The sequence below is a fragment of the Phallusia mammillata genome, chromosome 2 (genome assembly GCF_965637545.1).
Source record: "Phallusia mammillata chromosome 2, kaPhaMamm4.hap1.1, whole genome shotgun sequence".
NCBI classification, from domain to species: domain Eukaryota; kingdom Metazoa; phylum Chordata; class Ascidiacea; order Phlebobranchia; family Ascidiidae; genus Phallusia; species Phallusia mammillata.
The window spans coordinates 4,321,753-4,344,360 of NC_137253.1; the positions used below are offsets into that span (position 1 = coordinate 4,321,753).

At 36.7% G+C, this 22,608-nt stretch overlaps 2 protein-coding genes and 1 pseudogene across 3 annotated transcripts; all 3 read left to right on the plus strand.

Moving 5' to 3' along the window:
• Window positions 1-1,473: 1,473 nt before the first annotated feature.
• Window positions 1,474-4,347, plus strand: LOC145212254 (cytosolic sulfotransferase 3-like). Its single transcript, XM_080080311.1, has 7 exons — window positions 1,474-1,627; window positions 2,593-2,700; window positions 2,773-2,882; window positions 3,416-3,554; window positions 3,733-3,833; window positions 3,892-4,057; window positions 4,235-4,347. Exons 1-7 carry the CDS (start codon window positions 1,474-1,476, stop codon window positions 4,345-4,347), a joined length of 891 nt encoding a protein of 296 aa, XP_079936437.1.
• A 7,922-nt stretch (window positions 4,348-12,269) lies between these two features.
• LOC145213813 (uncharacterized) lies at window positions 12,270-16,439 on the plus strand (annotated as a pseudogene). The gene is made up of 7 exons (XR_013856891.1): window positions 12,270-12,701; window positions 12,823-12,949; window positions 13,230-13,380; window positions 13,650-13,800; window positions 14,532-14,650; window positions 14,903-14,988; window positions 15,697-16,439. The product of XR_013856891.1 is annotated as an uncharacterized LOC145213813 (transcript).
• Window positions 16,440-19,195: 2,756 nt separating this feature from the next.
• LOC145213812 (uncharacterized) lies at window positions 19,196-20,558 on the plus strand. The gene is made up of 3 exons (XM_080082219.1): window positions 19,196-19,928; window positions 20,125-20,226; window positions 20,351-20,558. Exons 1-3 carry the CDS (start codon window positions 19,367-19,369, stop codon window positions 20,515-20,517), a joined length of 831 nt encoding a protein of 276 aa, XP_079938345.1. The 5' UTR covers window positions 19,196-19,366; the 3' UTR covers window positions 20,518-20,558.
• The last annotated feature ends 2,050 nt before the right edge of the window (window positions 20,559-22,608 follow it).

Here is a 22,608-nt window from a genome sequence, read left to right on the forward strand (position 1 = left end):
ATAATATAATCGAGGCAATATTATTTTAGTAAAATGTATTTTACACTGTGATTTGAGGAAGATAGACGAGTAACACATTAATTTTTCAAGAAACAAAATATGTAAAATTACAGGCATTGTATGTTATTAAGTTTCCAACCGAACGTTTTTATTTGTTGCCCTCTGCTATTCATATACACAGAAAACTCCCGGGTGGTTGGTTGTTTGCTAATCGATCGACAACCTGGCAATGTGGGGTCAGGAACATGGCCAAATGGTCCGGCGCACCTGACCAACCATAAAAAAGCCTGATCGAGATTCGTCCCCGGGAGTGTCCTGGCTTCGAACCCAGTGAAAAAATAAAAACAAAAAAACCTGGCACTTATTTTCGCGAAACTTGAATCGCAAACCGCAAGCGAAACACGCGGTGAGGGAATAGTGATTTTGCTCTGCAAACTTTAATCAAGTTTCCACTAATTTTGCATCTGTGCTGTAGAATACAATAAGCGAGAATAATTTCTATTCATCTGTGAGAATAACCGACACACTCTTTGATTGCTCATGGAGACACATGGACAGTTGGTGACGTCACAAATAAACAGAAAATCGAACTAAAATTAAAGATGTCAGATTAAATTTTAGGTGCAAAATTTTCTTGAAAACATAAATATTAGTTGAATGAATTGGTTTGCTCAACGATTGCCGGCTTGTGGCAAGGTGATTATGACGTATAAATCGCGGTCGCGTGTTTTGTTCCGAATCTCTGTTGACAAAAAACCCTTAGTGACGTCACAGCCGTACACGTGACAGCATGCGACATTGTTATGTCATAAACAATTACGGTTTCAAACTGTACCTTGATAAATATGCTACTGATATAAAAGTGGGCGTTGAAATGTTGGAAGGCTAAACTGGACCTTGCTGTGGTCCAATCTTTCAATGTCCACATGTTTGAAGCGATAAGTAAATACGCTGTGCCCGTGTTGTGTTTGAGCAAACATGTAGAGCTTGTTCATCTGCCGTGGTTAGCATAGTTGCTTGCTGAACATGGAGGTGGAAAGGCAAAACGTACAACGCGATTTGCTCACCTCAAATTAAAGCTGTTTCAAAATAAATTTAACTGTGCATTTTCAATAGTTGAGGTTTTCTTTTCTGTACTTCTTCTGTGTTTTGATTGAAACAAACCTTAAGCTGGAAGCTAGCATAGTTATAAAGTTGAAGTTTTAAGTTGCATGTTTGTAGATTGCAAGTTATGAAAGTGATGTAATTTTTCAAATTGCTTTAACGATTGAAGATTGTTTACTGCGTGTTGTCGTTATACCACGTTTGTATTGAGATCTAATGAGCATTTACCATATTTGCACCGTTTTTCACGTTTTAAGCATTTTCAACAGCTAAGAATCAGGATAAACATCATACATGGAATCGCCGATGCAAAAAATGTTGCCTCCTGATCTGTATGAAGATGTTGTGGAATTGGAAAAAGCTTTCTCGATGGAAAAGCTTCAAGCCATGACTAACAGTGAAATCCCCACTTGGAAAGGCTTTCGGTTCTCTCCCCACTTTACACCACAGCTGGTACAGTTTGCTTACGACAACTGGTCGCTGAAAGAAGAAGATGTCCTGCTTGCTTCGTTCCCAAAAACTGGTGAGACTTGATTTGTCTAATCCTGATATTTACCGGTTGAAACGGCGTTTAAGTTGCAAGATGTTATAGCGTTTTACGTTGTGTAGTTGCTCATCATGCATTATAGTTGCTAAACGTGCAAGTTTGTAAGATATTGAATTCGGCTTATTTCCCTTGGTGAGAGCAAACATAGCGACACAAAGGCACTAAACCAGGGGCGTCCAACACGAAAGCACCGCCGTGCCAATCTAGGTTTTAAAATATACCCTCGTGCCAACGTTTGCTAGGCCTACTTTTTCCAAACCATGTCTTAAACGTCTTAACGGTAGAAAAAAATATGTTGTCAAACGCGAGTACGGAGTAAACTTGTTTACGATATTCCAGAAACCTTTTATAACATACCATGTTGTTTAAAGGGCAGAATCCATAACATGGAATATAATACGACAGCATAAAGGCCCGGAATTATCCAGAATTCGACAGTTTCAAGCGCCTCAAAGTAGACGAATCGAGTCTAAAAACGACCAATTTAATTAGTGGATTTGTGTAACCTTGATACTGATCATCTTTACTGAAGTTAGAATAAAAGCCAAAATGAATCCATAGAAACATAATAATTGCGTGACAAATCCTAATGTTTACCATCTGAATGTCCAAAAATTGCGTGCCATTTTCAAATGCTCTGCGTGCCACTTTTGGCACGCGTGCCACGTGTTGGACACCCCTGCACTAAACAGTAACCAAGCCGAAAACAGCAGCACAACGGTAAAACGTTATGGAGAGCAAAATGTGGATGACATAATTGGTCGACATTGGCTGAACGCGCTGCTGCTCTGTTACTACAAATGTGAGCCCCCGTTATGTAGCCGTTGAGATTGGGGGAAGTTAAAAGAACCATACTGGGGACTAATAGGAAACTACTAAAACTCTACACCATATCTTTACTGGAGATAAATCTTTCATTAAAAACAACGTCACCTGTGTAGGTACGAATTGGATGATTACAACTTTACGTCGCCTTTTGTACAACGAGGAGGAATTAGATTTGGTTAAAGACCTTCCTATGAGCTTGACATTGCTTGAAGCTGGGGGAGGTGAGATTGGGTTGAATATCGTTGTTTCTTTGCAAATTTATCATTCTATCTTGGCTACATGTTTCTGCGCAGGCAAGAAGCTCGACATACTTGACCGCCTTCCGATCAACCGACGAATAATCTCGACCCACATGCCAGCAGAACTAATCAACCTCGAGAAGATAAAGGAAAATTATGCGAAGGTAAAAAATATTCTGCTGTTTGCAGGGTTCAGCTGCAGACCGGCTACAGTATTTACAGCTTGCATCCAGTCGGAAGTTCATATTCCAAACCAGAACATGTTGTTGAACATTCTACACAGAACTTTGACTCCCAACGTTGAAACATTCCGTTGCCTGCTTGTTGCAAACAACAAATCTTTTCTACATAAACCTGAGTTATCAACTTAATACCAGGTTTTCGTATGTCGAGTAAATTGTTCAAACGAAATAAGCAATTACCGGCTTAAGAAAGGGTTGGGAAATTGGAGGGACATCGGCACCCCAGAGTTAGTTATTTCGATCATTCTATTAAAACGTTACATATACCAGAAAATGATTGTTTCATGTAAACTCACAGGCCTGACAGTGTATTCCGCCTAAATAAAACACACAACTTACGTCGTGGGCTGTACAAAAACTCCAATACTGCTTGTGAATGTGTTGAGTCTTTGCTTGCTCAAAACGTTTGCAGAAAAAATGGCAGAAATTTACCACGGATTGATTTTTATCGCTAGGTGGTGTGCATGATGCGGAACCCAAAGGATCAATTGGTTTCCTGGTATCACTTCTCACAGAAACTTTTTGGCAAAAATCAAACAATGGGAGAAATGGTCAACAATGGCTGGGAGAAGTTTTTTAACATCGCCGTTAATGGTACGAATAATGACGTAATTAGAGTAAATTCGTAACTTCAACATTCAATTATACACTGAGTGACATTTATTTTTTAATTTAGCATAATTTAAGAAATATTAATGCGAAGTCAATTTCCAAGCAAGGTTTTTTGATTTTCTGTGACCTGCTTGTTGCTCTTTATGTAATCTCCCGTCAGGTACTTTACCTGGTGAATGGTATCCGCACCATCTTCTCTCCTGGTACAAACATAAAGATCATAAAAACTTTTATTTCGTCTATTACGAGGATTTAAAGAAGGTTTGTTTGGTTGAAATGTTGTTCTGAGTTCGATCAGAACGTTCGTGTTTAAATGCAGGACTTCAATAAGGAACTCTGCAATCTTGCGGAATTCCTGGGCGTGGAAATAACGGAAAAACAAGCTTCGAAAATCGAGGAAAAGTGTTCGTTCGGAAACATGAAACAGGATATCTCGTCGTATTCCAATAACGCGAAAATGTTTCAAGCTGCTAATTTGCGTAAAGGTCAGTTGCTGTGATGATGTAAATGTTTGTTGACGTCATTGTGCGGTGAATGATGTCAAGATACATAAGTTAAGGTGAAAAAATGTAACGGTTGTCTCCATAATAGATTAGGGTAAATGGGGGATTTTGCTCCAATCTTCTAACAAATTTGTTTAGCCTAATGTGATTTTTATTTAGGCGAAGTTGGTGATTGGAAAAATTATTTTACCGTCGCCCAATCGGAACTTGTTGATCAGAAAATCAAAGAATGCCTCGGTTCAACTGACGTCACATTCACCTATTGTTTGTAAATTGATTGTGACGTCACATCTTACTGACGTCATACCCTTTTGTCATATTTGCCATAGTTTAAGATTTCATAAAGTTTTGTTATAATGACGTCACTAATGCAAACAGAAGATAGAATGACATCACAGTGTGATTGTGAGAACCAATACTCTCCTATTTATGTGTGACGTTACTATTTGGCGTATTATTTATCAACGTTATTGCTGTTTGTAGCTTGTGTTGTACACCTTGTTAATTTTTTCGACGTTCTTTATGTAATTACATCAAATTACATCTTTATGACATTTAAATGTCCCATGTATTGTATTTTTGTTGATGTTTAATAACAATTGACACTTCAGCTCCATTTTGTTCAATGTAGATTCTATTTACTGAAAAACTTATCAATGTTTTCATCTTCATGACTAATGTACAAATTCGATCCGCACTTTAATCTTTATCGTGTAAAGTTGTCATACGAGTCTGTTGTCGTTAAAGAGGGGAAAAACAATTCTGAAGCTTTTAACAACTAAATTTTTTTTCCATCCTATACTTTTGATGTTGGGAATAAAATTGTCGAGATCTCGGCGGCTATTAAATACCAGGCACACTTCATCGACATAATTGTGCATGCTTGTAAGATAGAGGTGGCCCGGCGTTCTTTCAATGGCTGTGGTGATGATAGTTCATAACAACATCTGCCATCATCGAAACTACAGTATAAGCGAGCCTATTGCCACCCCATCGATCTGCTTTAACAACTCGCCGTTAAACTCAAAAGTAGTCGTTTTTCAAGCCCATGTGAGCAGTTTTTACATTTATTTCGCTTCACCGATTCTGTCTGGAAAACGAAACATTTCTTCCAGGTTGTTTTTTGTCACAGTACAAACGCATTTTGGAGCACCAAGCCGAAAGATTCAATGCATCAAATTGTACTCTGTCCGGAATGCCAACGCAAACTTATTTATTATCCTCGCTAACCGTCGTTTGGTTTTTATTACACGGCCGCCGTCCATTGTAGTTACAAAGCAGGTACTGAAACGATAACAATATCAAAACAGGAACAAGTCTTTCCCATTACAACACAAAGGTTTGTCATGTGGGATAAAAGATTTTTTCTGGTTGAAGTTAAGGTTGGTATATTTTACTCAGCATAGGTTTACGTATCTACACAATGGCAGATGAAAAACTACTTGAATAAGTGCAAACATAAAAACCTTATGTATGGTTTAATAGTAAGAGGCATAGTTAGTTGATGAAGATTAAATGTGCTGAAAGTCAAATGATGCCACCACTCAAAGTAGCTGTTGTTCTGAAACTTTCCTAACTTAAACAGACAAACACATGTAGCAGAAGATTGAACGGTTTTTGAATTTTGAACCATAATTGCTGGATGAGAAACTGACAACACAATTTACAATGGGGGTAAATATGTTTTGTTCGTGTAAACTATCAAAAACAAAGGTTATTCAAACGATCAAAAATCAGATTTAAATACAACTGATATAAAGAAAAAATAGCAAAGATATTGACAGATGTGGTAAATTTATGTTGTACCCTTACCACACATCATGAAAAAGTAACTTGGTAACTGTTAAATTTGCTGCAAAACATGTTGGATTTTAATAAAAAATAAAACCACAAACAACACCTAAAATATAAGAATTCAACCCGGAACAGAATATAATTTCTTATTTGGTTACTAAACTTTGGCTCCCCAACTTTATTGTGTAATAGGAGTTTAAAACATGCGAACCAGACAAGATCAGTTGTTATCTCGGTAAGGGCGGCTTGATTGGCTACGGCGGATTTTCCTCTGTATGGCTCGGAAGGATGGAAAACAAGGATGTTGCAGTAAAATGTATAAGTGTTATATCAGGACCCGAAGGAATTCTACTTACCAAAGAGCGGTACGTTGCTTATTATAACTCAAAAAACAGTAACATGGTGTAAAACATAGTGAACAAGGCCTAGCGAAGGCGTTAAAACGATTTGGCTGGTCACCAAGCATTCCCACATATGGCGGGGCAATAGGCGAACCGATTTGTATATTAGTATGCCGTGATCGTTGGTCTTCGGGTACGCTTCAGGGTTGATTCGAGTAATGATTTTTTTCATTGTATAAACGCAAAAACTATTGCATTATACAACCATACCACGCGTCACCGAATTTGGGCACATCGCGCAAGTTAATACAAGTCGGTTAAACATTGACTGGTGTTTAAACTGCCCGTTAAATTGATTTTAATTTTAGAGTTTTGAAAGAGTTCGAATTGCTTTGGAAGGCAGATCACGAAAACATCGTAAAAGCATTCAAACTGACGCAATGGGATAGAAACAACTGGATGGCCATAGTGACGGAATACTTGCCCTGCGGTGACCTTGAGAAGTTATTGTTTGACCCAAGCTACAGAAAAACGCGAATCAGCTTTCCTTTGCGTCTGCGATTGATTTATCACGTCACAAAAGGGGTGGGGTACTTACACAATCTTCCTAAAAGCGGTCACGTGGTTCATGGTGACCTAAAGTGCAACAACATTTTGCTGACGGTCAATCTTACGTGCAAAATTGCAGACTTCGGCAGCGCGTTTTTGGTAAACAGTGATGACGAAGAAGGGCATAAAGGCACGCATGTTCCGTTTACAATAACTGATGCTGCTCCGGAGCTTCTCACTGAAAAGGTGCTTCCAAGCACATTGACTGACGTCTACAGCGTAGGTTTAATTGTGGAGGCCGTACTGTTTCGTTCTTCTCCATTTTCACGTGTACTATAAAGTCCACCCAGCACCAATCATGTCGAATGGTTAAAGGCGGCGGTGTTAAATGAAACACCATTTCCTAAAGAGCTATGCACACTGGTACACAACGAAGCAAACGTAATGGGATACACAGATTTAGTTGTTGAGATCGAAGCCGAGGCGAAAAAATGTCGGAATCAAATGCCGAATGACCGTCCACAGATTACTCATGTCCGTGAAAAATTTTGCTCTTTACTGGAGAAATATTCCCCAAAGAGACAGGACATACAGGCGGTCAGTAAGATTCTGAAAGCTGGACCCAAATCTGCCCGAGATGAAACCGAGTTAGTTCCGCTATCTCGGTTTTGTCCCGCAAACATGGTTGTGTTTCCAAATCGACACATCGATATTCAGCAGTCACAGATTACAAGAAGAGGAAAACAAGCTGGGGGACGAAAGAAGCAATCGAAGAAACAAGTTAAAAAAGCGATATTACAAAGATTGTCATTGGGTACGTGACAAACCTTGAGCGTGCCATGCTAATATTTAAAACATGTCAAATATCGTTCGAATATCCTTACTTCATTGGCTCACTTTATACGTCGAGTAAATAAATACAAGGCTATTTATTACAGAATATGACGAATGCGTATTGCCGTTTTTATGAGATTTTAATTACATTTTGCAAAATTCAGTGTGCGTTGATGATAATCTGGATCAAAAACAAAGTGCAACAGGAAAAGATTTGGAAGCTGCACCAAGAAAAAACAGACAACGCGCAGCAGAAAAGAGTGACGCTTATACCCACGAAATTGAAATTCATACCAATAAATCTTCTACTTCCCCAAAATTACGAGCAGGTCAGTAATAAAATTTCAACATTCGCACCAAATCACCCGGTAGTGCAGATTTGTCAGTTTAAAAATGCGATAGAAGTAAATTTGGTACCTTGTTTAATTCTTGCACGTAGCACGTTGGTTTTGTTGTTAAAAAGTTTCATCCAAATTGCATTTACTTTACATTGCGTTCAAGTTGTCCTTAAATATTGGCCTGATCAAGTAAATAATTCCAAGCTTTTTTCGACAGAAAATGACGAACTTCCACTCAAAGAGTTGTTGCAATCTGACCGTCGCCCTGTTACAGGTCACAAAGAGGTTGTTTCACTTAATAAGCCCACTTTTGAAGGTAACTCTTTCACACAATAATTCTGTGGTGATAATCTTGAGCAAAACTAAAGTGAGGCAGCAGGAAGAAATTGACAGCAACACTTACTTCACTTTGCCATTGAGTTTGTCTTTAATGTTGACCCGATTAAATCGTCCAGCAAATAACTCTGGGATTGTTTTCTTCAGAGAATGTAAAGCGCTTCAGTGTTGAGGCATCGCAGCCCGAACCTCACCCTGTTGAAAAAGACAAAGAAGTCATTCTGTGGGACCAACAAAGCCCTGAAGGTAAATATATTCTAAGCTTCTTTTCTATCACTTTGACAAGTATTAATTTCACATATTTTTGCAATTTTGCCTACCTCACTGACACTTCAACTGATTTAGATAAGTGATAAAAATTCACCTGTGACACTAAAATGTTGGTTGATGTAATTTAAACTAAAAAAAAAAATTAAAAAAATAACGAAAACCCGTACTTGGCCTCACAATTTGTTTTTAATGTTATTATTCGATCTTTTTAGAGTCAGCGCAACGTATCCCTTTCATACAAAGCTTGCCGTCAACAGGTTAGTGATGGGTCAAATAAGAAACGAAACAAAAGCAAAGAACAAAACGTCGCACAAAATAGATTTACAGCAACGAATCGACCGTGTTTGATTTATTTCTTTTTAGTCTTCTTGCATCGGATTTACAATCTACTGCAGATTCAGTGTGTTTGGTTGGCGATCCCGGCACCCGACAAGTTGTAAGTAAGGAGAAAAAATTGTCACCAACATCAACCAAAAACAAAAAACTTGGAGAAGATCAAATTACAACAGAAGACACGCATGTGTTAGGCCAAACAGACAGCGTCCCCTCTACACAAACTGCAACAGCAGGTGGGCAGTTGAAGTAAAATAATAAAAAATCACACACATGTTCAGGAACAAACGATTGCATCACTTGTAAAAAATATGTCTATTCATGACGCCCATCTACGAAAAAATTCGACATTGAAAAAATAATCGTCATTGACATAAAAACAACTATTAAACCGAAGTATCTGTTTGTGCTTCAAAGACACGTGTTTTTTTAGTACATTTGGATGAGAATCTTGGCAAAGATCAACAAACAGGTGTGGTTAGTATGGAGGCATTGCAAACTAAAGTGGAAACTAATATAAGACATAGGAATAGGAAAAACGCAAGACAACGCCACCAGTTTGACGTTTCACCAAACAACATTTGCTCGTCAGCAGGTTAGTAGTAAAAGTTGAATCAATAACGAACCTCTGGAAACGCTGCTTGTAAATAGTTGTTGCTTATTATTTTGAAAAATATATGAACTGATTACCGCGTTAATAGTTTTTTAGCCAAATTAATGCACAACTGTTTTTGGTGTAATTACATATGTTCAGATAATTGCACATTTGGAATGTTTAGATGGGACACCCAGCATCAGCAGAAAACAAAACAGCAAACGGCAAACAAAGACGAAGGGAAATGAAAAACACAGCAGGAAAAGTAATACAACACAGAACAAACGGGCCAAAGCGAAGGGAAATAAAAATTCCTCATTACACACCCCGTCAGCAAGTTAGTGAAAATCGTCATTAAAACACAATAACATTCGTGCACAAAGGGCAGTGACTGATTTCAGTAAACATGCTGTGGATTTGCGCTGGTTTGGGTAGTTTTATGGCCACGATTTAAAGGTCTTTCTGTACTAGTACCTAGCCAACGGCAAACCTAGTAAACTTTGTATTAAGGGTTCTGCACAATTGTGCACTATTAATAAACAGCACAGTCACAGACTGACAGAAAAAAAACTAACTTAAATATCTACACACAGTTTAAAAAATAACCGACAAAGTTTAAATAAAAACTATTAATAATTTTTATATATATAAAAAAACTGATTGCAGTATCAACCGTGAGATGGTCTGTTCTGATCCGGATAACCTTAGTAAGTAACCTTATGTTTCACCCTGCAATGACAATGATTCTAACCGACTGAGTTACTGAATTACAGGTTGCCTTTGTATTGGTTCTAATATGGATACTTGGTCAACGGGATTAGAATTTGCCTCCATGATGTTTAGTCAAGCAACAGAATTCTGTGAATTACTATGTTTTCAGCCCTTTTGACAAATGCATCATGTGACATAAAAATAACAACCAATTTCATGTACTTCAATATTGGCCTGTAACAATCGTGAAAGACACGAAGTAATGACGTCAAAAAGGAAGCACCTAACTGTATCAAAAAGAGTGCAGTGCACCACTGTAGATCCGCGTAGTTCATTTTAACGTTTTAGCATATTTTGTATGGTTCCTGATTACGTATTTGGCAAATCCCCGTTTTATAAACATAAACAATTAATAAACAACATAATTGTTCACAATTTTAAAAATTAAAAAGTTAAGAAAATCAGCTTATAAGCCTGCGAAACAAGTTTTGATTTGCCGAAGATGAAACCTGTTTACTTATAGACTGTTTTAATTTTGCGTCATTAAAAATTCTCGTGTAAAACGTTTGTTTAATGCTTAAGCATTATTACTTAATTAATAAAAATAACCTTGTGTGCAAAATCAACTGGCAAAAACGAGGATTTAATTTTAAGGTGCCTTGTATTTCTGTGCAATAGCTTCCTGTTTTTTATCACTTACTTAATTAATAAAAATAACTTTAATTATCTATTGCAAAACGTCCTAACAAAATGACCATGTTCTATTGCAGGGATGCATAACCTACGGCCGTACGGCCACATGCGGTCTCAGAGAAGAGTTTGCGCGGCCGTGAATATTTTTATTGAAACACATGTACTGGCGGCCGTGACGTACCTAAAAAATTTTTGCTAAATACCAGTAGAGGCTGATTGTCAGAATGGGCAGCTAAATCTGTGCGTCAAAGTATAGAAATTAATCCGGACTTTTCTGGTGTCATTACATTTCTTTACATCAGTAATTTACTAATTTGAAACAAAAATACTTGACAACCGTTAGTAAAATAAAGATCTCCTAAGCAGCCGTCATAGCAAGAAGGTTGTGCACCCCTGTTCTAATGCAACTCGAAAAACGACCACATGTGAATATGTGAATATTAGGCTAGCCTATATCATATTTTCTTAGTAGCAAAATGACATGTGCTTCTAAAATAGTCCACAGTGTTCGAGGTTGCAGATAAGCCTAAACATGCGCATGTTAACTGGTATTCGAATTTCTATGTAGAAATATGTTACTCAAATCGGACCAGAAAATAAACAGCAAACAAACGCAAACGCAACTAAAATAGGAACAGGACTAAAAGTTTAAAACGATATTACACGCTGCTTTAAACTTTTCAGTCTACAAACGTTTAAAACAAAAGTATGGGCTATCCAAGAGCAATTGAAAATCCCGTTAGGTGGTGTTCACTCATTCGGAACGCGGATGGAAATCACAACATGGTACTTTGACGCAAAAATCGGACATCCTGCGTGGTACTGATCCAGTCTGCAGAACATGGCAGTTCCCGACGAGATCTCGCGCGTGCAAGACCTACATGTCCCGCGTGCGCGCGTGCACGACCCGTAAGTTCGCGTGCAAGGCCAAGTTCAGCAGGCGCAAAGCAAGCAAAAGAGGTCAAAGCAGTACAATTTTCGCGTGCAACCCCCCAAAATTGGCGTGCAAAATTTTTTTTTAACAATATAATCGCGCGTGCAGCTGCCACACTCTGCAGACTGGGTACTGATTACACATAGAAACTCCAGAAACTCTTTTATGTTTAATATCGGCTCGGTTCGGTAATATCGTTAACTGTTGACAGCTGAAGATATGTTTGTTTTTGATATTCATATGAATCTGTGTGATTATGGTTCAAAATTGCAAGCCACGGTGATGACATTCCCCCGGTATGCACTGGTTTGTGGTGAAGTAGTACCAAAACGAACTTCATGAAAGCATTCAACGAAACAGTCAACAAAAAACTGTTTCAGCAGATTTCCAGATGGAGATTTATATCACTTGTCACCTGCACAGAGACATTTTTTACAACCGAAGTTCGACTACTTAAGGTATTGCGCAACTCATTGCAACATTTCTTGAATATTTTAGAAGGGCTGGGTTCACGCTGTCCTGCCCAACGTGCGTATACTGGCTGCGAAATGTCAACGATATTGCGTGTGTTGACTTAGTGATATTTTGATGAACTGTTTAGAACTGGATTTAATGTGATATGATGTTTTACTGTGGTATTCTATCACTAAGCAACGTTGACTGTGCCTTTGCTATTTTGTAATTTGGGTTCATTAAAATTAATCATAGTATGTGCTATCTGTCCTGTTTGGAAAGACCTACAAGCTTAAGGAAGTTACTAAATATTGTGTATTAAAGTCAAACTAAATATTACTCATATCTGTTGTTGAGTTTTGGTTGATTATGTTGACACTGACACTTTTTTTCTGTGTTCTTACTTGTTTTGTTGGAGTGACTGGTGATGCTAAAGAAAATTTTGGTAAGTCCTGTGCCATTGTATTTAACTCCACCACTTTTGAAAGTATTACTTTGGTCATGATAAAAATATGCAGTGAGGTACATATTGTTTTCTGTCTTCAAATTATAACTTTTTCACACAGGTATTGAGTTGGGACCAAATGAGTGCAAGAATCTTAAACTGCTTCGTACCACCCTTATGTTGGCCATAAATGATCAACCCATTCCCAATGATGAACCAAAGCTGATTGAAGGAATTATCTTTGCTTTGTAGGTGTACTTTAAAAAAATATATAGATTTAATTCAGTTTGATTAGATTTGTATTCTTGCATTATTCTTAAATATATTGCTAATTAAGATTGCTACTATTCTTGAAAAATAAAACAGCATATACTAAATCAGACTTCCATATACATGGACAAAAAAACTTGAGTGATTGTTAGGTTGAGTGGTTAAACTATTTGTTATCATGTTGTTATTATTGTTTGCCTTAACTAAAAATTATGAAACAAATGTATTTGTTTTAACTGTTTTCTTGTTGTCGTTTAGCACAAAAAGCAATAAAAATCTGCTGATTTGTGTTTCTGAACAAACTGGAAAAATGACATTTAACACATGGAGAATTGATTTCAATGAGAGTGATAAAAAAAGCCGGGACTTTTGAATGTCACTGTTGATGATGGCCTTTTTTCAACCTCCGGCAAGTGTTTAAAAAAATATAGGTCAAATATGTATATTACTTGCTTGTTCAAGTTGGATACCACTTTGTAAGGCCTGTACAGCGGGCCACCAGGCTCATTTGGTTTGTGTTTAATAGTGCGTTTTTGTGTGAAAGAAGAAAACGGTATCTTTTAAAAGTCCTAATACACTAAATCATTTTGGCAAAGCTCTAGCAATTATGAGTTTGCATGCGCTGTCTCTTTCTGCTGTAGTTGCGCACCTAACCATTTATGTATAAATGTGTTACAGATGCCAAACTTTTAGACCCTGAAAAGTGCACTATGTTAAACTATGGTAAATCTCTGTCTGTATCTGTGTATATTTCAAACAAGATGTTTACTTGTGATTGGAAGGCAGGTTCCACAATAACACATGAAGTTGACAATCTAAAGTTTGAATGGTGTGTGTCTTATCTTTCTCTATACATGCACTTATTGTGTGAATAAGTACTAAAAAATACTCAAACAAAGATAGAGAAATGGTATAAAAATATACATGTTGTATTGCATTTCTGGTAGTGTCTTTGCTGTAACACCTCATGTTTTATTACTTTGAGTAGTTAATTTGTATATTAGTCAACATGGTAATAAGCAAAGACAGTGTAACATTCCTAATTGGCCTTTTTAGTCTAAAGTAACTATTTAAGCTATCATATAATGCCACTTATTTTGAAGTATTATCTTACATTAATGTAGATTTTGTTATCAAGCTAATTCTACTATTGCTTGAGTTCATTGAATTGCTTACAGATTTTGTGCGAGAATTATAACTTTTAGTTAAAATTAAATCATTTTATGAAGATAAAACCTGTAAATAAATAAGACCTAGTTCCACTCCACCAAGTGATTTTAATAAAAATAACACACAAACAATTAGGACACACAAAACATCTGATATTGTAAGACTGATTATGAAGCATGTTGTTGTTTGTTTTCCAGTTTGAATCTGACTTAGTCACAGCTTTTTCCAACTTACTTTTCTAATCATTGTGCTATGATTAGTTTTTTCAAGCGAAAAAAATCAATTACCTAAAACAAACATTAATATTATTGTAAAAAGTTTTTTTCTCAATACTTTGAAGTAAAGATGCCAAAAATGCCTGTGAAATTAAATCTATAATTGTTGTTTCAGTTTGAATCAGTCGGTAAAGTTGTGTCTGATGGAAAACTTTCATGGAAACAAGCATTTCTTTTTGTTTTTAAAGTTTAACGAAAGTGTCAAAACTGAAAAATTCCAAGTACAGAGGAAAGGTTAGTTTGTTGCATACAAAATATTGAAAATACTACACCATAATTATCTGAGGGTTAAAGCACACTTAGTTATCCAACACATTTGTTTGTTATTGTTTTTATATTGAAGCCATTGCTTTACCGTTGATTATAAAGCATCAATAATACTTTCTGTCTTATTGTTGCTAGAAAAAAATATGACAAAAACTTTGAGAACCTCTGATCAAATATTACGTTTAACAAGGGTAATGTTTATTAATCATTACTGTTTAGGCCATGATTTTGGATGGCTCGCTGGGATTGTAGTTGCTGTGGTCTTTGCAGGTTCTGTGATTGTAGTCTGTGTGAAACGGTGTAAGGTAAGTAAAGTAATGTACGGTTTAAACTCAGGCTGCATCACAGATTTTTTTAAGCAAGTGTGAGCATAGTTTTTGTATTGTAGAAATACATTTTTTCGCAAATTGTACCAGGGACTTAAACCTTTTTCATTTGCCACTAGTGGTTTCTGTATCCGGTGTGGGAAACAGTGTTTTAGATCCAAAATTTGTGGATGAAACGGAACTGATATGTGTTACACTTTCGTGAAATATATGTGTAGCATCACAATAGTTAATAGTTGCTCAACAAAGCAAAAATTGTTAATCTGAGTTGGTCAGTTCTCAGCCAAACAAAAAAAATTACTAAGGCTGAGTTAAGATGATCATAAATTCATAACTGTGGTCAGCCCTGAATCATCTATGTCTACCAGTGATTATATTCAATCTGGCGATCCCCCTACTATGAAGCTGACATGTGCAGCATACCTGGCAGGCGATGGTGCTCGTGATTCAACTTTCAGGGGATTCTCCACTGAGCCTGCATAGCTCAGTTGGTCGAGTCCCGGAAAGACTCCTGTCGTGGATTCGAATCCCACCACAGGCTAGATTTTTCTAACCTATGTCTACCGAAAAACCGTCTGTTCGCTATGGCGCCTTTGATGTAGCTAGCGTACTGTGATTACTGAGACTGACTGCTTGACCTTAATTTGCAAGATTATTAAAAGCTAACTAGCTTGTTTATTTTCATAGAACAAAAATAACTCAAAGAAGTCAGCAAGAATGGATGAAGTTAATACCATTTCACAAATGAAACATGCAGAGCAGGAACAAGCATTTAAAGTTTAAATTGTGTTTGGCAGTTTTCTTCAGTACAAAGTGAAGTTGTGCAATTTGTATGGACGGGTCGGGCTGGGCCAAAACCAGATTACTTGGTATCAAGCATGCTGTTTTCAATGCTCAGTGCTTGGGCGAGTAGTTGCACAAACTGCATAGAGTATTACTTATTCATATCCATGCCCCACATATGAAACCAGTGTTCGAAAGCTAATAAAAAACAACTGTTTTAATAAATGTGCTAGTTGATGGGACACTCAACCTTCTGGGGTCTGTAAACTTAGTACTTGATGGTGACGAAGGGATCTTGGAAAGCTACAAAACTAGCATGGATTTTGAAATGTTTGTGATGACGCAATGCACTGAGCATTAGCATGAGATACTGGGTAAGCAAACAGAACATTTGCAGTTTTAGCAACTCCCTAGCAATTTGTACTTTATTTTTATTCCTCTTCAATCTTTACTGACGTTTTACCTTCTTACAAATCTACTCCACTGTCCTCTCGCAATCCAGTATTATACCGATAAAACATTCTTCCTTATTTTAAAAAATGTGTAGCTGTGTTGTGCCTCTTTTGCGGCTCTCTTGTTTACTTGTCATATTTGATGTGTTTGACATTTGTTTACCCAATCTCATGGCACTAAATTTTAATAGACTTCATTATTATAAAACAATATCTTTTAGGTGAGTCCAGTTTACAGTCAGGGAGTACAAAGCATAAATGCAGAAAGGACAAGACGTAAAGAAAGAAGTACAATTTTGTGGAATTACAGTTTAACAATTTTTTTAAGGGTTTAAAAATGTGCAAACAATCTGACAATTTCACTTCAGAATTTTGTATTCGGTAGTTCAGTTTTGTAAACCTTTATCAGACATTGCAGACCTGCATTTCAGTGCAGCTGGCGATAGGTCGTATTAACCAGTGTAGACAGTTATTTAAAACCCATATGTGACTGAACATAGGAAGTGGTTCAAGTATTATTGTTTCCCTTATTAAGTTTAATACGATCTGAAGCAAAACTACAGAAATTGTAACGTGACAAATTCGGGGTAAGTTATTGTTGTAAAAATATACATCTGAGAGAAATAATTTATAACCACTGTTAAAAAACGACTTGAAAAGGTGTCTTTAATACACACAGAATAAAACATCACCACTAAACGTAAATTTACCGTTAGGGGATTTACCATATGGTAGTTTTTACTGTTTTGTGACTTAAAAATCGTAGGGTGTTTCAAATCGTACGTAATATGTTTGAGTACAAATTGACTCTGGCGAAACCGACCAACACAATATAATTCCAACCTGTTAGTGAAAATGTCAAAAGTTACTGACATAAATGCCAACAATACGATGTCTATTATTCGCACAGTAGGTAATATGGTTTTCATGACGCCAGCATTGTTATTGACAAAACAGGAACCAAATGTAAAATGATCTCAATACAGGAACTAGTCTATGCCTTTAGATTGTCAGCGTTTGTAATTAATATTTAAAGCCAGCAAGTAAAGTCTTCTTGCCAGACAAACGAGTAAACTTAAGATGGGTTTGTTTTTATTTCGCTTGACTGGCATTCAATGCTAGCCTTGCGTGTTTTTCAAACTCAGTCACTGCCAGCATTGTATGTTATTCCATCTTACTGCTGTTTCAGACCCAGCAGTTGGTATGTCGAGTTTTTTTAGTAAAAGTTGGAATAGCAAATCAATCGCTGGATCAGGGTTGAACGTACAGAAGTATTTAACCGGCAGTGTAGTAGTAGTTAGATCATTACAAGGTGTTATATGGCGGGAATAAAGTAAATGCAAATGCAAGGCTAAGTTACCAGGGGCATATCTAAACTATTGTTAGCAGATTTCGGTTTCAAACCCCAACTTTTGAGAACAGAAACCCGATGAGGCGCAAATAATATTAATTTAGTACAATTGATTGAAAAGAGCGCCGACGTTTAGCCAACCTTAATGTACAGCTACGACTGAGATATTAAAGGAAGGGACACTCTAACCTTGTTGGTTACTACAAAACGGTTATTCATTTGAATTTTTTTGATTTGACTGTTACATACGACTAGTAAGTTACCTTTAAATATTTTCACGTTAACAGGCATCACATATTCTTAGACATTTGAAATGGTTATGCATTTTACAGGATGAGAAAATCATAATGAACAGACAACAGAGTTAAACATGGAGGTAAATATAAAACAAAAACACCGTTATTTTTTATAGCTCTGCTTTGTTTGTTGGTCTGCTAACACAAGATAACAAATATTAACTCAACTCGTTGCAAATCAATTGAATTAATAATAGTTTGGTGCTTTACCCCGGTTGAATTAATTTGTACTTAAAACATATCTAGAACATCACAGGTCCATTACAGAAGTCATGAACGTAAGGTCACTACTTCACATAGCCAACGGTATAAAATCCGTTCAACTTTCATAAATTTAAATATGAAAGATGAAACATAATTCTTGCCATCAGTTGCTAAACGGTGGTAAATGGTAAAGAGTGCTTAATGTCAAAAATACCTAGTTATAGACCTATTCGAGCTGTGTTATATTACATTGTATTTTAAATTGGCTACTAAACTAAACATATTACTTTTGCGTGCAGGAGTTTGAGAGCTGCCAACCTCATAATATATGTTGTTATGCCGGCAATCGAGGTTTACTCGGCAAAGGAAAATTTGGTTTTGTCCGACTCGGGCAAATGAACGGCAAAGATGTTGCACTGAAATGTTTTAACCTGAAATCAAGACCATTAGGAGTTTTACTAACACCAGAAAAGTACGTGGGTTTGTTTTGTAATTTAACCCGTAGTTTGAAATGTGGGCAGAACACGGAAGTACGTCAAACCGCAGATAAACTGTGGCTAGAGTGTGCTGTGCTGACAATAAATACTACGCCATGCGAAATACAATGACCAAATAGACCTACTATGTGGCAGCCTGCAATGAAACGTCCCACCGAAGGCTTGTACCTCATTAGTGATGAAGTATGCCACTTTTTAGGTCATAATAAGGAATTGCATTATTCATTAGTTTATAGTTATATGAACCATGGTATGACTTATTGGTCAATAGGATCATGTCTATAACCCCCATGCGTCCTAGTGTACAATTGCTATGTATAACTAAGCAGCATTGCCTTAATTTTCAGAATTTCAAATGAGTTCGAGTTGCTTTCCATGACACACCACGAAAACGTTGTAAAAACATTCGGGTTAACGCAATGGAATGAAAACAATTGGATGGCGATTGTGACGGAATATTTGCCCTGCGGTGATCTTGCAAGGATTTTGTATGGCACAAGAGATGATAAAAGCAAAAATTATGACATCAGCTTTCCTTTGCAAGTACGACTAATTTATGACGTTACCAAGGGGGTGGAGCATTTACACAATCTTTCGGGAGGAGGTCACGTGGTTCACGCAGACTTGTTATGTAACAACATTTTACTGACCGACAATCTTACATGTAAAATTGCTGATTTCGGCAGCGCATGTTATTTCAGTGATGATAAGCAAGAAAACGGAAAGAAAGTCCCATTTCCAGTCAGTTTCTCTGCCCCTGAGCTTGTCAGTGACATGGCATTCCCGAGCAAGCAGACAGACGTCCACAGCGTAGGTACGGTTATCCAGGCTGTGCTCTACCGGTTTCGGCCATTTTCACATATTTTGTATGGCCCTCCAGTTAGTCGCGAGGAAGCTAATGCCGTAGTTTTAAACAATGCACCATTTCCTGATGATGAACGTGCGCTTATCCGTAGTAAAGCCAAACAACAGGGATACACGGATTTGTTTACTACGATTGAAGCAGAGGGAAATAGATGTCGAAGTCAAAGGCCAAATGACCGCCCACAGATTACTGATGTCCGTGAAAAATTTTGCTGTCTACTTAAAAAACACTACCCTACAGGGGACGAAATCCAAACCATTGTGAAGTTGGTAAATTTTCAAGGAACTTCAGATGAAACTAAACTCGCTCCACTTTCAAAATTTTGTCCGGAAGATGGAGGTTTACTTCCAAATCGAAATGGTAAGCAACAACCACAAATTAAGAGAAAAGGAACGAAAAGCAATGGAGTGTGTAGGAAGCGAGTAGCAAGTCATACCAACGAGTCTATATCTTCTAAAACATCGTCGACAGGTAGGTGTCAAACAGTCAGCAATAAATCAGGGGCCTAATCTTTGACAATATCGTCCATATTTTAATAAGATTGTCCCCATTGACTAAGAAAGTCACTACAAACTGTGTGGTTTCATTGAATTTAAAGTTAGTTTCATGCCTCTTTTCGAAATACATGACACACAAAAAAGTATAAGCAGCATGGAACTTTTGTCAGGTCAGGAGGAGATAAATGACAGACACAGAAGAATTACAAGGCAAAACCAACAAAGGAAACAACCAGCAGACAACACATCTACCTTACATACCTTGTCAGCAGGTCAGTAAAAAACAATACCAGGGTAACAAAAGATATTCGCTCACAAAAAGTAATTTGATAAGCATGTCTTTTTGTAGCTTGTTACGATGATCCAAGAACAATTACATTTTATATTTTTTATTAGTTTTTGAACAGAATGCTTGCAAACACCGAGTCCAACTTCAAAACGGTTTAAATGTTCCATTCAAAATGGGCTGCAAAGAGAGACGAAAGAAAAATCCCTTTTACAAGATCAGTTCAAAAGTAACAATAACAAATCCGTCCAATGAAGCTTCGATGCATAAAGTATAGTACACATAGTACCAAGATGCAAAATAGAAAAAAATGGTTTATTTAGAAAACAAGCCAAAAAGGTGATTTATGTTTAATGATTAAGATTATATTTTGAGGCTACTGTATTTAACTTGGATTATGTGAATTTGCACTTGTTTTAGTACAAACGCTTCTTTACTTTTACTCTTTTGTTATTTAGGCGCCACTGGTAATGCATAACAAACAATTTTATATTACAGCAACGGAAAAAAATGGTCGGTTTGGATCCCAGTAGTTCAGTTATTCTGTGAAATTATTTTCTTTTTTATGTTTGGTCGCATTTGTATGCCACTGGCTTTTTATGGATTTATCGTCAGTTCTAAAAAATTAGCATCTACATTGTGTAAAATAGCATCATTGTTATAATGTAAACTAGCTCGTCCTACTTTGTACTTGTAATTTCATAGTATACTGTAAGTTTTGCTGAATTCGCATGTCGGTACGGTTCTGCGCTTTTTTGCTTTGTGTGAAAAATGAATATACACTCGTTAAATACTTTTGAAACATTAACTGTTGCATCGGAAGATTGAACATCTTGACTGCAAATTAACTGTTGAAGTAACATGTGTATGTTATGTTTACTTGCTGCGTTGTATGTACATTTTTACATCCATTTCGCTCAGTGAAATGAATAGCCGATCACACAGCAAGAATGAACAAAAACAAATCTACTACTGAACAAAGTTATCCCCATATGTTCCGTTGCACTACAAAGACCTACATGGTTTCACACTACACTTTTTACAAAATAGTTTTCGGTGTTGTTCTGTAATTATCTAACAAGTATAAATGGTAGTTGTGTAGAGTTCCAATGGAACTAGGAGATTTGTTGCTATTTTGTTTTGATCACCAAGTGTAAAACACAGTTGCAAAACACCATTTAACGCCTAAAGCAATGCGTCGTCTGCAGGGTGTCGCAACTCACCACAAGGTGTCGTTTGTTGACCACATAGTGTCGCTGTTGAGCAGCAAGTTATACTATTCAACCTCAGTCAAATATGATCTGTTTAAACTCTCCAGGTTCCCAAGTACTTTCATTAACTTTGCTATGCGTAACCTGATCGGAATTTCTTGGACCCCAATACTTATCTTTTGCGTAGATAACTGTCCATGTCACTGTTTCTACCAAATCTGTATCACATACTTGAACTAAATATAATACTCCTTGGTACTCTGTTGCCCAGGTTGTATCAGTAGGTGCAAAGTCGAAAGAACCACAATTGCACCCTGCAAAAGTGTTATGGTAGTTTTTTCATTCCATGTTTTTTATTCACGACGTACAAGTCACATGACGAAAGGCAGTTTGGCATAAATTTAACTTGATGACAAACGATTCTACTGAGTTAGTAACACGGGGGTATCAACAGAACCCAAGTTTTATTATAAAACAATCATTTCTCTATTGTGGTCTTTTGCAAAATATTACACGGTGATTTTTTGTGACAAATTGTCGAATTTAAATTGTTACTTTTTTTGTTGTTTTTGCTTGACATCACACAATCAAGTTATACGTAGCAACTTACCTAAGCTTGTAACCGTTCCACACCAAACAATGACAAAAATAAAGCACAATTCAATCATGTTAATCTATCTATTTCAACAGAAAGAGATTCAGTTTAAACGATCACTAGCAAAAAGTTAAAAAGACATTTGTTTGCTTAAATTCGATCACATCAAAATTTTCCGAAAATTGCAAACAAACAACAATTAGGTTTACAGCCAAGTAGACTTGAATACAATAAAATTAGCAAGTCAAAAAAGGAGTGAGCACAAAAACATTAGATTTAGGCACTATATCTCTGAATGCTAATGTATGGTTAAATTATTTTTTAAACATATCAAACAAAAACCAAGAAAAATTTTGACTGTTCTGCAGATATTGCGAATGCATATAAAATAAGCCACATCTAGCGTTGCTGTGGTTCTATGTCCATCCGAATCTCTTGAGGTTTGCTTATATGCAATTGTGATTTAAACGGGAAAAAAATAATAAAACGCTTTCATATTTTTATTGACCAGAGTAAACCGAAAACTGAATGTTGTGTAAATACCTTTGTAAGAAAGAAAATC

Excerpts from the sequence above, each read along its gene's own strand:
- LOC145212254 (XM_080080311.1), top strand. The coding sequence starts at position 1,474 with ATGGAAAAGCTTCAAGCCATGACTAACAGTGAAATCCCCACTTGGAAA. Across the intron at positions 3,555-3,732 it reads TTTTAACATCGCCGTTAATG|GTACTTTACCTGGTGAATGG; the intron begins GTACGAATAATG and ends ATCTCCCGTCAG. Across the intron at positions 3,834-3,891 it reads ATTACGAGGATTTAAAGAAG|GACTTCAATAAGGAACTCTG; the intron begins GTTTGTTTGGTT and ends GTTTAAATGCAG.
- LOC145213812 (XM_080082219.1), top strand. The coding sequence starts at position 19,367 with ATGGCATTCCCGAGCAAGCAGACAGACGTCCACAGCGTAGGTACGGTT. Across the intron at positions 19,929-20,124 it reads TTCTAAAACATCGTCGACAG|GTCAGGAGGAGATAAATGAC; the intron begins GTAGGTGTCAAA and ends AACTTTTGTCAG. Across the intron at positions 20,227-20,350 it reads CTTACATACCTTGTCAGCAG|TTTTTGAACAGAATGCTTGC; the intron begins GTCAGTAAAAAA and ends ATTTTTTATTAG.